Genomic DNA, 16,844 nt, shown 5'->3' on the forward strand with positions numbered 1-16,844 from the left:
TTTTCATCCGTTTTCGACGTGGAAGGGCGACCTGGGCGGTCATCATCTCCGACGTCTTCTCGGCCATCTTGGAAATGCTTGAACCTCTCAAAAACTCGCGCACGTGATAAACATTCATCGCCATAAACTTCTTTTAATAAAAGATAAGTTTCAGTAGCGTTTCACGACAATTCGTTGCTCTACTACATGTGTAGTATCATGTTTTCGGCAAAACGAAACTAACACCTCTTGCACAAACGATAGTTCCGGTCAGACAGGTTTCTCTACAAACACGTGAGACGCTGCAATGGAAAGAGAAGGCTTTTCGCTGCACTGCTGTCGATCGTTAGGATTTGGCGCATGCATAGTTCTTCTGTAGCAGCATCAGTCTCGTTATTTAATAGCCACAACCCCTATGTAGTCTAGTATATATATTTTATACGTGCTCTATATTTTATTTTTTACATCCGACTGTAAAGTTACTCTTACAGTTTGCGAGAAAACGTATTGCTAAAATGTCTAATTTTTTAATTAATTTATTTTGAATTAATTAAATTCAACATAATATTTAAAATTATTTAGAGCGCCATAAGTAAAAATGATAGAACAACATATATCTAACAGGACAAATTTTAATGACCATCTTCCAGTGTTAACTCCGTTAGTTGACCAAGCTCTTGCAAATGACGCCTCAAGCCGTCTTCGAGAGTTGGATAGTAATGTGATTTAGAACAAGGAGGATCAGAGTGTGAAGCTAAATTTTGGTAGAATTTATTTTACCATGTATTTGAGAGATCAGCAACATGTTTAGGTCTTAATGAATAGTTAGGTTACTAAACATAGAAAAGATAAAATTGACATGATTGTTTTTAAACTCGAATTTCCACATTCTTTATTTAATTTGAAAAATTCTTTTATGCAGACTGAAGTTTACTGTTTCTTCTTTTTCAAAGATTAGTTACTGGTTTTTAAATATTTTACTTATAAGTGTTACAGATGCTTTACAGATTACAATCTTGGGGCATACTAATAAGCTATTTTGTTGCTATTGTCTCAACTACTACATAATTCACCTTCTATTTCAGCATTACTTTGGTTTAAGCCCTTCTTGAAAAAAAACTAAAATAGACGTTACTTTCCTTTGTTTTTTTATTAACATGGATAAGGCAGTCTAATGAAGGAATCATTTATGATAAAAATAGTCTTAATTTGAACAAAATTATAGTACTATAAGCTCAAGCACACTGTTTGTGCTTTAGATTTATTAAAATATTCCTGCATTTTGAGCAAACCCGAAATGATTATTTAGGGCAATATTAAAGAACACCAAGAGCTAGGATGTTTTATTTCTTCAAATAGTCTCAGTCGATTTTAAACCATTCCCTTCTGGATTACTTTCGATTACATCTTTGCTCTTTGAATACCAGAATGAAAAATAGTACCGGCAGCTTACATCTCTCCTTCCCGGTTCCCCGAATACTCCCGAGTACTTCCATAGGACTTGGAGTAATTGACGTCGTTCCCTTCCCTTCAGATAGGCCAGTTTCTCGCATATTAATTCCTCCAGACTGCCCGCCCCACCGTGGGCTTCCGCTGTAGCCGCAACTACGTACTGTATGATCTACTGAAGTAGAAGCTTTCTCCGCGAAAGCCAATATCTGACCTTTCTCTAACTGAATTTCCTCCCGTGTGGAGTTGATTACTTTTATCCAGTCTCGTCGTCCTTCTACTCGGTTCACACTTCGGGCCACCCTCACTCCACAGTGTAATTGTTGAACGGGCTCCAACACTCGATTCCCTTCTAGACGGCCGCCTAACTTGCCCTTAATCATTTGTTCGTGAAAAGGCGGTATCGAACTAGCGCCCAAAGCCTTAACTGTTTTGGGTGATAGGAGTGGAGAGTCCGCTTCCCCTGACACTTTCCTCTCGGAAGTCGTGCTACCCAATATTTTGTCAGGTTCCTCTCCTTCGGGCAAGGTTACAGAGGATACCGGTTTTTCTTCTAGTTGGACAGCCCCATTCCCCGCATTGATTATAACTTCTAGCATAGTCATCAGATCCTACCCTATAATGCCGTCTCCAAGCGTTGTCACCTTTGCAATGACAAAGACATGGTGCACTTCCTCGTCACCAATTTTACACACCAACTCCTGTTCGCCTAGAATGGGGATTGTTCCCCCCATAACCCCTGTCGCCCTCGTTTCCGAACTACCAATTCGTACTTCCGAGATTGGCTGCTTAAGTATTGATATCTCGGACCCACTGCCAAGAAGCAATAACCTGTGTATGCCCATTTCCGCAGTTAACAACAGGCCTCGAAGGCGCGTTGATGAGACGCTGGGTACGAGTGCCGGAGCTGCCCCTAAGAAGGGCGGGCGATCGACGGTGGGGCATCCATCAAGCCCTCGCCTTTTGGGTTAGCACCTTCCTGTGGTCTGGTGGCCGCTACCTTCCTCAGAGTGGCTCTTTTATCACATTCGCGCGCATAGTGACCGACTTGCCCACACACATTGCAGGTAACTGAGCGAGAAGTACCACCTTTCCGCGGGGTGCGGACGTTAGGAGCTACGCTTCCCTGGGATACCTTTGGTCTTCGCTTACAATTCCTGGCGAAATGGCCCCCTAGGCCGCACTCGTAACACACGCCCTTTTGCTCTTGGTATGACTGACCCGGAGACTCCTTTCGTACAGCCCAAACCTCTCGAAGGTTACCCAGTTTCACCTTGACTTGCTCGATCCGGGCGGCTTTGGTCACTGCCTCCTGGAACGTGCCAGGAGGTGTGTACTGCAATTGCCGACCCGCTTCTCCTCTAAGGTCTTTAATATAAACAGCTATTAGAAATTTTTCTAAATTCGCTCCCGCCCAGGCTGCCTCTTGAGCAGAAACCCCTTGTTTGAGTGTCTTTTCGTCCAGCCTCTGACAACGGTCCGAAAATTGTAGGGCATCTTCCCCCGGGAGCTGGCGTAGATGTTCCTCTGGCGTAGCAGTTCCTGCGAATCGGCGTAACAACAACCCCTCGAAATCTTTGAACGTGGCCGTAGGATGTCCGGCCATACATACAGCTGGCTACTGCACCCGTCAGTTTCAGCCTACAAACCATCAGCTGCTCTGCATCTGACCACCCACCATTTCTCGCCACTATATAGAAGTTGCTCTAATTGAACTGCTCCACTGGTTCCTCTAATTCGCCTCCCTCCCAGGTCCTAATAAAACTCTGAAGGGTTAAGTCCTTTTGCTCACGTTTTTTTTGGACCAGAGGATCGCTGAGAGATAGACTGTCTCACATTATGAAGCTCCGCCCTCAATTCCTTAAGTTCGGCTTGCATGGCTTCCATGATAACCTCAGTCAATACTATTCTCAGCTAATAGAGCTCGAAGAGCTGGTTCGAAGGATACCCAACACTTAGGTGTCGTAACCACGGCTGTCCCACAATTTACAGAGACAATATTTCCCGCGGGTAATTAATATGTAAGTGAACTATAATTTATGACGTTCCAACTTTTATATTCAGGGTATCGCTAAATTCAAAATTTTAGTCAAAATCGATGGGCGACGCTGCGTTTCCCAGATACAGGCCGAGCGCTGTTCCTGTAGGAGCGTTGCTACTAGCTCTGACCGCTACTACCTGTTACCAGTTGTAAACCTCTCTGGTCCTTCTGACGCGCGCGCTCTCCTTGAGCTTCGGCAAGCACACACTCACACTCACACGACCATTCACACAGGTAGAGGGGGAGGAAAAGATACAGTTATATAGTTAGCGATTTATTATTAATTACTTATTCTACATACACTCGTATATACAAAATCTCCCAACTATAATTTCTGTAACATAAAAACCCCTGAAATGAATAACAATAATAATAAACTAAAAATATCCCTCACAATAACTAAAACAAAATAAACCAAAACTCTTTTAACTAAAAAATAACCTCTGATAAATAACTATTAACAAAAGTTAATGCCTGAACCCTGGTGAGTGGTTAAGGAGTGCACAGAGGGCTTAATCTCGGATCGGGCTCACCTCACGCCAAATCGGCTGGTTATTCAGTTCGCAGCGACTCTTGGACTTCCCTCGACAATGGCTTACCACCTTCTGCCTCCGTCACTCCTCCCCACCACTCACCAGGGTTCTTACCTTACCGAACTCTGCCCTCTACATACTTATCATTATTATTATTATTAGTCCGTGGGCTTTCTTACTCGTACTGAGTACCACCAACACTTTAAATAAAGTTAGGGGACTTTTGCCCTACAATCCTATAAATAGGAACTTTGAAGGAATCAGAGAAGCTCTTAAGAAGAGGCATGAGATGCAGAAGGTTTACTATATCAGTGGGAAGAAGAAGATACCAATGTTACAGGAGGGTTAAGAGGTGATGTTACAGAGGGAAGGAAGATGGGAGCCAGGCAAAGTAAAAGGAAACCATGGTGATAGGAAGAAATCTTACGATGCATAAGGGAGGAGAACTATGGCGTAATAGACGCTTCATAAGAAAGATTAAAAGCCCAGAAAAATATAAAGATTACGATTGTTCTTAACTTTAAAATAGTGAATTAAAAGAAGGAGATGTAAGGGATCGAAGTTGAGTTATCGATGTTTTTTGAGAGGTTAATATATGTCTTACTAGCAGTATTGTTGTAGGGGACGAAATTGTGGTTTTTTGAATTATAATTATAGTTTTATGGAAATTAAATTGTTATACATAGGGAATGAGAATGCAGAGTCATGAAATTGCTAGGAGCATTGTTCACGCTGCCGGCAGAATGGTGGGGGGCCTGGAGAGTGGTGTGTGTGTCTGTGGCATGGAAAACAAAGAGGAAAAACCCTGGTCAGTGTAACAGGAAAGAGTGGCTGGTGTTGTATTTGAGAAATCCGCCGGAGACTTCAAGATTTTGGCGAGGAATGGTCGAGCTGCAGGTGTTGGTAGCGGGTAAGCCAAATCAGTCTTATGGTCTTTGGGGTTATCACTCTCTGGGTCCCGTTAGCCTGGGAATAGAGTTTCCGTTAGAAGTCTGATAAAATATAATTATACCTTATCATGTATTCGTAGTTATTTGATTTATTCTTTAGTTAAGGGATTATATTATCATGTAATCGTAGTTAGTTGTTTTATCGTTCAGTTCAGGGATTGTATTATCACTTATTAGTAATATTTCAGTTATAATTGTAATGGACCAGTGTGCATTTAGTTCGATTAAAGGGTTTTAAAGTTCGACCAGGTTTTGTTTTATTAAGACCCCTAATGTCTGGGAGGGGGGAAGCATTACATTGTTGATGGTAAATGTAATAAAAGTTGTTTTCAATAATAAGAAAAGTGTTCATTGACAGTAACTGATGAAGATATTTTCATTGCAAATTTTACCGGAAGTGAAGAAGAGGATTCAAGTTTGTGGAGTCAATATACTGCAAGAGACGTTCCTCTGTCGGTTTCCTTTCACGAGGGCTCACTCCAAATTTTTTTTTTGTAATTTCTATTTATTTTTTTTCATCATTTGCATTGTTAAAGGCTGCTTTACTTCAATCATTACATAATCACCCCGACAGTAGTTTAGCTAGGTAGTCACGAGACTCATGGGAAAACGAGAGGATCCCTTTTTTCGATAGATGTCCGTTATATGTCTCTTCATGCATAAATATTGGTTTTTGGCACATTAGTGAGCCAAAAATTTTGTTTACATCTGGTTGGTTTATTGATTTCTTAAAAAAAAATCTGTCATTTGTATAAAATTGTTTAATTTTTGGAACTCTTATTTGTAAAGGACTGATAAGTACAATATTTGGAAGTAAAGTAAAATTGACAAACAAAATAAACAATCTGTATTATTTATTCAAACTTACAATATTGTGCTTTACTTTTATACACTAATTACAAAGTATGATTATATTACAAAAATAAATCAACCAAAAGAAGCTTAAAACAACAACTAACAAAATTAACTATCTAGGAAGGCAGGTTACATGTGATAACCTCACTTGAGAAAAACTGGTGTATACATTTGTTTACTACAATTCGCATAGACTTTTCTTTAAACTTGGAATGTGCTCTAAAAATGTGTCTGACTTCAATATTACATGTTCACTCAAAGGAAACCACTTATAGAAAAACATAGTAAAGTGGCAATTCGGGTTAGTAGATATAAAAAAATTTATGGAAAAAGAGAAAAAAAACGTTGTCAAGGTTGGGTGTTTTTCAACATTCTACCAAGGTTCGAGCACTTTTTGACCTTCAACCCTTATACCGAACAGTTTTAATTAAGGGACAATATTGTCTCTGGTACATCAAAAGAGTCTCATAGTGTACGGGACCCACGCATGGCTGATTACAGATGGCTCAACAAGTGCTACAACTGACAGCCACCGTTAAACAGAAACAGAGGTAGACCAAGGTAAGCCTGTTAACAATGCAGGAGGTCAGACCGGCTGTGATTGTAAGTCAGTGACTGCTTGGAGGGACTTGATCCAAGCAGGAGGAACCAGAGTAAAGTAAGTAATTAAAATACAACAAGCTTGAAAGATGCAACCAAAATAACGGTGACAATGAATACATTTAAAATATTCAAAAACAAATCATAGCTAAATTAAATAATCAGTGCTCTTTAGACACATCAACAGAGTCTTTCCTAAATGCTGTGTACCTAATAGCTTCAAACAATATTTTAAAAAACAAAATTATTGCTTTTAAAAAAATCATTTTTGAAAGAGACGAATTAATACATTAAATCTGTGACAATTTAATTGAATACTGTTTACATTAAATTGTGTACAAATACAATGAAAAGATAACAATAGATTAACAAAAATCTTGCTGTTTCAGTTGTTTTATTTAGTAGAATGAACTGTTTTTATAAAAATTGTTCTGATATTCCCCATTTGTCAGCCAATATTGATATATTGATATTCACTTTCCAGACTGTGACACCATTTAGTCGAGTATGTCAGTGTGTATAGAGTTGAAATATTATAAAATGAATTCACTACATTTTGAAATTCTAGCGATATTTAAGTTTCCCTTGTATTTAACAACCAAAGCTGTAGTTTGAGAAATTGGTGAAGTTGAAGGGCAATAGCTTCATTATAAGTTATGAAAGGTCCGGGGCGTCCACGGGGTTCCCTTGAACTCACTATTTAAAGCTGATCGTGCAACAAGCTCTAGAAGACTCTTACAGGCAGGTTAGGAGACATAATTAGACACTTGCAAGGCATTGGAATGGGGCCTAAAAGCTGAAAAGTTTTTCTCAGACTAATTGTCACCTCAGCTAAAGGCGCAAGGGGTCAAATTGTGTTTCAAGTTTTCTTGAAAATTAAAGCATTTTCTTCTTAAAAAAAAGAAAAGCGAATTGACACTTTTTAATAAAAAAAAACAGACTTTGGTTACGCCCAAAGAAGTCACTACATTTTAACCTAGAAAGTGAGAGATATAGTCTTTTTAAAATTTCTGTTCATTCTGTATCGAAGCTGAAGATCATCATCAGATAAGAGTATATGCCTTTCAGCACCTGCAAATAATCATTTATCTCATCAAATATAAAAAAAAATAATTTTTAAAGAAACAAAAATCTGGAATAAGCACATACACTCCTGCAATACCCGAAAGCTTTTGGCGAACTTTCAACTTAGGTGAATAACAGGTTCACTAAACCTATCAACTAATGACCTATCACGTGCTCTTCTTTCTCTTTGACAACAAGTTAAAAAACTGAAATATGATCAATAAATACCAGATTTTGAAATGGCCTAGCACCTTTAATTTTGAAGATATCGAATTACGGTTTCCGGTTTCTTTCATAACTTTTTATACTCTTAAAACTGTTTATATGAAAATGGGGGGCCAACTGCGAACCCTCACTTTTGGTCGCGCGTCAGCCGTGTATGCGGGCAGGAATCTAAAATCAAGTCACATATTCTGAAACTAGAGGTGACGGGCAACAAATTTTTCCTCTACCATTTTTTGCTCAGATTAACCGTTTAAGCATGAAATGCATTTGATCCTTCTTAAAATGAACATCCTGTATAATATGCAGTTTTCCAATCACGTCGTTTTCTACAAACTTAAAATTTCAACAATTTAAACGATTCTCGATTATAGTACATAAGGGATGGATCTTTCTGAAATGGCCCTTTGAAGGGTAGCGCAATCACCCTTCGCTTGCCCTAAAGTGGCCGCCCTTAAATGAGGTTTTAAGGCAAAAGGTATTAAATAAAAATAACAGGCCAACATAATACTTCCTGTAGTCGTGTTAGTGTTCACTTCTTTTTATTTTTTCAATTAATCACATTTCCTCAAATCGGACGGTGAAAACTCGTTTGCCACACATTCAAACGGAATAAATCAATATAAAATATTGACTCGATAAACTGCACAAAACAAGTGTTTACCATTGCGTAGCAAGCATAGTTGTACGATATGAAGTGTCTGTAGTTTAAATCAATATTCTTAGAGGTGATTGTCAACAGTATCAATAAGTCCCTACGAACCTTTGGTTTCTCTTCATACCATTTACTCATGTAAGCGCTGGCGTGTAGTCGTTCCATCTGAAACATTTGTAAATTTAAAAAAATTCACTATTGCAATACTTATGTTAGAGTAATAATTCTACTAATGGAAGTATTAATACAGATCTTCTATTTGCTTTAAATAATTCATCACCTGAGTAGTAATTTGTTGTCCACATGCGCAAACGATACCTGGCGCTAGAGCACTGGATAGAAATTTAAGGATTACTTCAGGAGCAGAGGGATCGTACCGATTTAACATCTGAAAAGTTTATTTATATCCATTAACTGTACAAGTGAAGCTAAGTTTCTACTCATGAGTTTAGCTGATGCTCTCCAGATGGTAACGAATGGGCATCTGAACGAGAGAGTGTTCAATTGTTTCTTGTCTGTGTGGCCAATAATTTGGAACAGTTTCATTGGCTTTTTCCGCCCACGACTCACCAAATTCTATATGTCATGCTGAATAAAGTACATATCCTTTCTCATGAAATACTAAGAAAAAGACAGCTGTTGGGGAAAACACACCACTTTTACTCTATACCCCCAGAAGTTCTGAAAAAGGCCGTATCTAAAGACAGACACCAATTTCGCCAGGGTTGTTTCGGAAGAAGAGAACCGCCAGTCAGGAATCTCCACTCGTTGTATCAAACAAACATTTCTGTTCCAATTCCTTCCATGAACTTCTGAAGAATACTTCTCAAAAGTGAAATAAACTGGCGGCTGAATATTAATTCAAATCCTGTTTTCTTCCAAGAAGGACCCAGGAATGGGGAGGAGCCGGCAGCTGAGGATAATCGCTCCATGAGGTCAACACACATCTTACCCATATAATGTCCGCCTAGAGAAGATCCATTCTCCCCTATGAATGATTATAAAATCAATCAGTTAGTCAACTTGACATACTGAATCTGATATTTAGGTAACTTAGAAACGAAAACATTTTCAGTAGGATAAATTATCTGTTTTAAACGTTACCACACCCCAAGAAAGTTCACCAGACGAAGAAAATAACCGTTTGCAGATTAATGCTTGAAACTTAAAGCAAAAAGGTAAGATGCTGGGCTGTAGATTATTGGATTAACTCTAAATTTAATGAAACGATAAAGCGATATAAAACTGTATTATATAATAAAACGATATTTAATAAAACGATATGTAACTGCTGGTTACATTAAGGCGCCACGGTAGCCGAGCAGGTTAAGAGGCGAGACCTGCAAAGCTAATATGCATTGTGGTACTGGGTTCGACTCCCGGTCTTAGGCGTTGGATAATAAAAGAAATTTACAGTAAAGTAGGTTTGCTAGTCGCCTCTGTCCAGGACAACTAATTAGTGGTTGGACGTAAAGCCAGCCTGAAAAAATAGGCATTACTTTACTTTACTGGTAACATTATTTTCTTTAACTCAGAATTTCAGCAGCTCGTATGAGGTTCTCATTAAAAAAGAATCTAATTTGTACACTTCGGTATTTTATTTTTAAATCAAACTCACACATACCATATGTGTTTATATTTTTGTAAAATCACTTCTTTAAAGTCAGAATCTTTCTCTCTCTACGTGGAAAATGCTGCGTGAAACAATATTTCATCTTACAAGAGTTGAGACAAAGTAACGAGCGGGTTGCGAACGAACAGGTTTTTCTAGAAGATGGAATAAAACTAAAACTCATAGTGGACAAAAATAGTAGTGAAAATGGCTACTATTCATCACAAAATAATAGTTTACCTTGATAAATGCATATCCAAATCCACATGGTTGTAAAGTTGTAGCGAGTATTTCAACATAATAGGGACCAGAAAATAATTTATTGAACTCTTGTAACAATCTGAAACAAATACATCGATTAATTGATTGATTGATTAAGTAATTTTATTCAAATACATGAACTCAATGAAAAAAACGAAAATCGCTAATCTCTCACTAGTCTTTAGAAGTAAGAAAATAGGAATAGATTTATGTTTAGAACTCGAAATTGGATCAGCTAAACAACTTCTCTTCCAAGCTGAGATTATGGCTATTAATTGTATTGTAAAACGGAATCTTCTCCAGAAGCTTGTTTGGGAATTTATCTTCTGTAGCAATTGTAAAACGGTATAATTAATAGATCACCTAGCTTTTCCACAAAATTATGTATGTGGTAATGGTTATTTTTCGATCACACAATTTCGGTGCATTTCTGCATAAGTCTATTAGTTTTTCAATGGTTTTTCTATCCCATTCTATGTTAAACTGAGCGATGAATTATCTGAAATTGAAAAACGAGCAGGGCAGAAACAACGTCCAAACCAGGCGATTTGGAACGAACGTTTTTTCTTTGATGTAGCGATAACTAAGGCATTAGACGTAATGAATCATACTGAATTGGGAATGAAAGTAATTGGTCTGTTCGTAAATCAAAAACTGGTTGCGTAAAGAATTTAAATGTTAATTTGATCCCCATAAGACCAATAAAAAACAAATTTTTGTTCCAAACATTCCATTAAATCCTCAAGAGTACAATAATTGCAAGAAATAATAATAATACAACTTACTCGATTATAACTTTATGATGTTTATAAACAGTTTTATCAGCTGGACCATTTACCTCAAGACGTTTTTGTAAAACTTTGAGACATTCAGCCAGTTCGTTTGTATATGAAAACAAGATCACAATGCCTGACATATAATAAACACAGACGGAAAATTCCAACAATGTAATAAACACCATGCCTGCCAGATATGACCAAAATGTTTTCATACTCCAAGGTAGCCATACCTAATAAAGGGTAAGAAAAAGAAACTCAGAATTTATTAGTTTATTAATTAAGTCAGATTTCATTGGAATGGTACCAAGTCTTAAAAACGGATACCAGTTAATAAGAGCCTAAACTATGATATAAATATTACTTCAAGGATTATAAAGATGTAAAAAATAAAAATGTAAATAAAGGTCCAAAATATTTGGCCCATCAAAGGTGCTAACACAGCGCCCTCTAGTTAACTGAGAGACAAGTGGCGATAAATCACTTTATTTGTATGTAATACTAAGTGAATGCTATTTTACCTGAAGGGGTATGTGTGGTTTTACAAAGCCGGACATATAGTCGCCAAACACTCCGGCAACAAAGGAAAATATTGGCAACCACAAAAATGATTGGCAGTAAACTGAAATGAATTTTTCTCGAAAAGATTGTTTACGAGTTTGGTTGGCCTTATCTCTGGCACTTTCCTTGCTAAAATTGTCAAGCCTTTAAAAAAAAATTCATGTTTAAATATTTCATTGCAGTAGAATGAACATAAAAAAAAATAGATAATTAAATAAAATAGAAAATTAATATTTTCCAATAGATTACCTGTCAAACAATTGCCTGACCACTTGTTGTCGTGCATAGATGTTCACAGCTTTGGTATTGTTATGCATATAGATCATCACTGCCGAGATTGCTTGCACAAAATCAATTAAATTGTTTTTGTTCAGTAAAATATCTAAGACTGAAAAGAAAAGTGCCTAATAAATATTATTATACTTTAGGTATTGTTATCACCGCCACACTATAAGTAAAAGGCTAAAGTTAAAGGGACAAATTGCAGAGAGCAAATCTTTCTTGAAGCTCTTCTTCGAACACTGTCGCATCAATCTGATGGACTGTAAGCAGAATTGGAATTCGTCCGAAAAAAAAGATATTGCTCAACTTTTATTCTGACGAAATAAGCGATAATTTTTTTTTTAAGGCGCGTCAACATCTAAGGTTATTGGCGCCCGGAGCTTTTTTCAGTGCACTGCCGGCCTCCGGACAGTGTTCTCTCGTTACAGACAACACTGTCCATCACCGGACGTGAGTTGTAAGAAGCTCCTAGGAAGAGAAATTAAGCGATAATATTGTATTTAGGAGGCTAAGTTTGAGGAAATAGCCTTATATTAGGCTGGAAACAGTGGAGCGGCGAGCAAAGCGGCGATGATAGCGAAGAGCAAAGCGGCGAAATCAAACACAAGTAAACATATGGGACCGCGCATAGTGGCGAGCAAAGCAAAGATAGAGCAACGCTATCTATAGAGAGTAGAGCAAAGCGTTATGACAAGTTTGATTTCTTCGCTCTCATCGCGCTCAATTTGTAAAGGTTATTTTTCAAAGGTTATGGATAATGATACATTTATTGGTTGTTTGTTTAAAGAAACCTCTGTGGGACCACAGTATTTGCGAAGCTACAATAGTTTTTAACAATTAATAATTAATAGTTAAAATTAATTAACAATTAGTAGTTAATGGAGAATTCAGGTAATTTTTGCTACATTTAATTTGGTTCTCAATCCCTTAATGCTAACTTTCATCTAAATACTAGGCAAAATTAAATTACATTTTCACGTCCTACTACTTCTGATCAGAACGAATTCTCCAATCCTTCTCCTGTAGCGTCGTACTACTCCAGTTTTTCAGATGAACAACATTAATTTACGACAAATCATGAAGTAGTGATTTAATAAAATTATTGTTTTTTTTTTAATTGACTAAGTTTCTTTTTATCTGCATATATTTCTATTTTTTTTTATTTATTTTTTCTAACCTTAAAGTAACTGCTAGGATTAATGGGGTTGCACAGATTTGTATTTAGTTAATTTTTCTATATTGTACCTAACTTTTGTTGTGAGTTGTATTATTCAAAAACAATAAAATTTGATTTTGATTAATGGGGTTACACTGGGCTAGTATGTAATCAAATGTTGATATGGACATTCGAAAATACGCATGAAACTTGCCAGGATGCTCCCGAAGTTGTTGGTACAAGTGATGAAATTCACTAAGTTCATTTCTAGACTTATTTGTCATGTACACTGCAGCTCCTGCTTCTAAGCCAAAGATTCAACGAAGAATTTTCATACAAAAAATAGTTCCTCCATCTTGTTTTGTCGAAAGGAGAACGCGTCTAAACTCGTCACCATGTGCATGCGACTCTTTGCTCGCTGCTCGTCGCTCTCTTTGATCTGAAGCAGCTATCATCGCCGCTTTGCTCGCCGTTCCACTATGTTTCCAGCCTTAGAGAACTAAATCCATTTCCTATCTACTTCTTTGACGTTCCGTGTACTTCACGAATCTCACAAAGAATTGTTGGTGATCTTACAGCTCTCTGAAAATAGGCTAGCGGTTCAAATGACTCCCCAGCACAACGATTACTACCTTATCTCCCGAATTCATCTGTTCCTCGAATTCAGGTGTCTCTCTAAAATGCTGTACAAACCTTAAAACCGTCTCTAAAAATACTAGAATCACAGAATATGGCAGCCCGCATGGTTTCTGGGGGAGATCTAGTGTTAAGTTCTTTCGACCATGACACTATTATCTGGCTTGGTTGGACATATTCGAATCAGGTTTAAAAATGTTTAGATTTAAATAAAGAATGTACAGAGAATTGGAACATTTTTTATTTCTTCCCGAGAGGTGAAGAGCAGCTGTTTTTCGCTTTGGTATTCGCAGAGCTGACTTACAGATAAACCATGAAAATGAAGATAACCTAGACTTACCCGCAGCCACCCCGATGTAATTTATCATGAGCATGTGATAGACCTTAATTATCTTGTACCATATACTGTTTGTTTCAGGGAGCAGACCGCTGAGTCTGATTCTTCTATAACACTGCTTTATTGAAGACAAATTTTCTGTTGCCTAAAAAAAGAAAGAAAAACTGGGGTGAACAACTCAAAAGACTTTTCTTCGCCTCAAACTACGAAATACAATTTTTTTTTTTTTAATTCTTAATCCAATTAAACTTAGTACCAAGAAGATAGTTGGCACCAAAATTTAAACTTATTTCACTTATTGAAGCAAGGGTGAGTGTCATCTTCCTTAAAATGTTTAGTTTAGCCCTCTAAAAGACCGTACATTACACTGAAAAATCCATTTAGAGGAAAAAAGACGATATAAATAAAAGTTATAAATAATTACTTTTATTTTAAGGAAGCGAACGAGATCAAGATGTAGCGGTAAGCTTTTCCAGGCGAATGCACAATCTAGTCTCTTCTTCCTGCTTCAGGTGCTCCTCCTCATTGCAATCTACGCTAAGAGGAGAGGACCTTTTGCTGATCCTGTGAAGATACGATCCCACACCGCGAGGCTGAGAGCGAACCACGCGGTGTGCGGAGCGTATCTTCACTGGATCAACAAAAAGGTCCTCTCTCCTCTTTGCCGCAGATTGCTGATGAGGAGGAGGAGGATTTCAAACATATAATAATGGATATGTCCACGTTATGCAGTAGAAAGGAAACGAATGTTTGACGATATATACAGGTATTTAGATGCACCATTTCGCTACGAAGACATTATATTCTCCACCAACATTTATGTGCTAAAATCTCTAGCAGAGCTAGCGAAGAAATATGAATGTATTTAAAAGTTATAGCCGATTAGAATGAATGGAAGAAAATGATTGGAGAAGGATTACGTGATTTTAATTTCGGTTAAGCTGTAAGGATGGCAGGAATATAGAGTACTGATCCATCCATTAGCTGTAAGTTTGTATGTAAATAGTTGTATATAGTAGAGGGATGAATGAGTGAAGGAATGTATTTATAAGTAAGAATGGAGAGTGAATGATATTCTAGTGATAAGCACCTAGACGATGCTGGCTGTCTGGCGGAAGCCAATGCAAAAAAAAAAAAAACAATAATAAAAAATAAAAGTTAAACTTCTGCAGCAAGGAATGAATACTTTTTCCTTAGCTTTATGCATGTAGAATTGCAAATAAGAACGACCCATTATCTTACATCTAGCACCGCTCTAAAAAAGTGGTGAACTGAGCTTAAGTTTCCTCCTTTTTGGCCAACCCAGGCCAGTATTTCCAATGTTTTTTGCTTATTGTAAATGCAATATTACATTTATCAAATTAAAGTACATGAACTTATTTATACACTGCTTTACTGCTTTAATTACTGGTTGTTGGAGATAAAAATTCAAATTTTTTGGTCAATCTAGGAGAGAATCCCAACATATTCTCCTTGTTTTTTTATGTATTTTTAAATGTGGGTGACCATTTCTGTCAATCCTAAAGCTTCTCTAGTAAGCGGTTTGGCCGATACTGGATTTCCACTTTTTTAGTCACCCTGGGCCAGAATTACAAGTTTCTCTTACTGTTTTTAAACATTAATTTCCAAGTTAAGGCTATGCTTCCTTTAGTATTCATCACTGCACTAGAGGAACTTGTCTCTGATAGAATTTCTACACCTCCGCACTGAATCTGGCCATCATTTTTCTGGATAAACTAGATGATATTATATTTTTATTTTTTAATTATCTCTTGTAAATTGTGATAGTATTTATGGTTCCCAAAAAATTGAGAGCACGTGCGAAACACAAAATTGGCCATTTGGGGAGAAACGACCTACTCCTCTCAGAGTAATTTCTTTTGTTTACCAAAATTATTACATCGAGTACCCATAAAATACTCGATTTGTGCTTACTTTGGGTGCAGCAGAAAAGCATAAGAAAATTAAGAGAATAACTAATATCTAAATAGTTTTAAAGAAAAAAATGTTATTCAATAACTTACCTCAGGCATTATTGGTGAAAATTTCGACTCCACTTACTAATATTTCCTGAGAAATGTATTATTGTGTCACTTCAGTAATTTGGGCTTCGCAAACCCCTATGAGTTTGTGTATATTTTTCATTTGATTTTTAAAGTAGTAGCACTTCTCAAATATAATAGGAAAATAAAATTAACTTTAATAAGGCTCTTTTGGCTGCGGTGCTTAGACAAAAGGTCTTTCGCCGTGACAGAATCTTATCTAATCTTGGTTACAGACTTGTTTAATACTTGCAGTGTGAAAAAGCTCATCAGTATTCTCCACTCCAGATTCTTTCTTCAATTTCACTTTTTTTTAAAAGAAAAAAAGTAAATTGAATGTTTCGAACAAAAAGATCCAAGATTAGTAATTATTGCCATCGGAACTTACAGTAATAGAAACTTGTTTGAGGATTTAGAACAAATTTTTTTAAATTTATGAGCCGAAATTTCTCCATTTTGGCTCATAAATTGTGAATAAAAATAAACTTCGAAGGATATTTTCAAATTTACCAGCAAGTAGGAAGAATTGATAATTTGAATTGCGAAAATAAATAAAACCTGAACAAAAACTAAAAATACCACACTAAAACAAACGGTTTTTAAAACAACTGCTTACAAACAGAACGCCACGAAACTGTCCAAAACTTACCGATCGGTCAGTTGTGACGGTGGAAGGAGGTAATAAGTGTCTTCTAGCAAGTGTGCCCTTAATCACATGCTAGCTGCCTTCCATTAAATATTTGACTACGCCGGTTAATTTCAGTCGTTAACCGTAAAAGACGTATCATTATGTAGGAAGTTTAATATTTCAGTAAAAAACTACCCCATTCCA

General features: G+C 36.9%; 1 protein-coding gene across 4 annotated transcripts; it reads right to left on the reverse strand.

Annotated features, from left to right (window-relative positions):
• Window positions 1-5,789: 5,789 nt before the first annotated feature.
• On the reverse strand, window positions 5,790-16,757 carry LOC141457910 (odorant receptor 47a-like). 4 transcript variants are annotated; one of them, XM_074135293.1, is made up of 10 exons: window positions 16,662-16,757; window positions 15,995-16,318; window positions 13,974-14,115; window positions 11,809-11,947; window positions 11,520-11,703; window positions 11,008-11,231; window positions 10,202-10,301; window positions 8,630-8,737; window positions 8,359-8,514; window positions 5,790-7,478 (listed from the first exon to the last, which is right to left on the reverse strand). In XM_074135293.1, exons 2-10 carry the CDS (start codon window positions 16,001-16,003, stop codon window positions 7,422-7,424), a joined length of 1,119 nt encoding a protein of 372 aa, XP_073991394.1. In that variant the 5' UTR covers window positions 16,004-16,318; window positions 16,662-16,757; the 3' UTR covers window positions 5,790-7,421. The 4 variants fall into 4 exon arrangements, with proteins under 4 accessions (XP_073991394.1, XP_073991395.1, XP_073991393.1 ...); XM_074135294.1 differs by having other exon boundaries at window positions 15,995-16,136; window positions 16,523-16,692; XM_074135292.1 differs by having other exon boundaries at window positions 16,523-16,692.
• Window positions 16,758-16,844: the final 87 nt, after the last annotated feature.

This window comes from Rhodnius prolixus, unplaced genomic scaffold (assembly GCF_049639745.1).
Source record: "Rhodnius prolixus isolate KJV_2025 unplaced genomic scaffold, Rpr scaffold_5, whole genome shotgun sequence".
Lineage (NCBI taxonomy): Eukaryota > Metazoa > Arthropoda > Insecta > Hemiptera > Reduviidae > Rhodnius > Rhodnius prolixus.

What these genes read in the sequence shown, in the direction of transcription:
- LOC141457910 (XM_074135293.1), bottom strand. An exon ending in AACCACACATACCCCTTCAG is followed by an intron (nt 11,232 to 11,519) that starts GTAAAATAGCAT and finishes ACCCTTTATTAG; the next exon opens with GTATGGCTACCTTGGAGTAT. An exon ending in ACTATGCTTGCTACGCAATG is followed by an intron (nt 7,479 to 8,358) that starts GTAAACACTTGT and finishes GATTATTTGCAG; the next exon opens with GTGCTGAAAGGCATATACTC.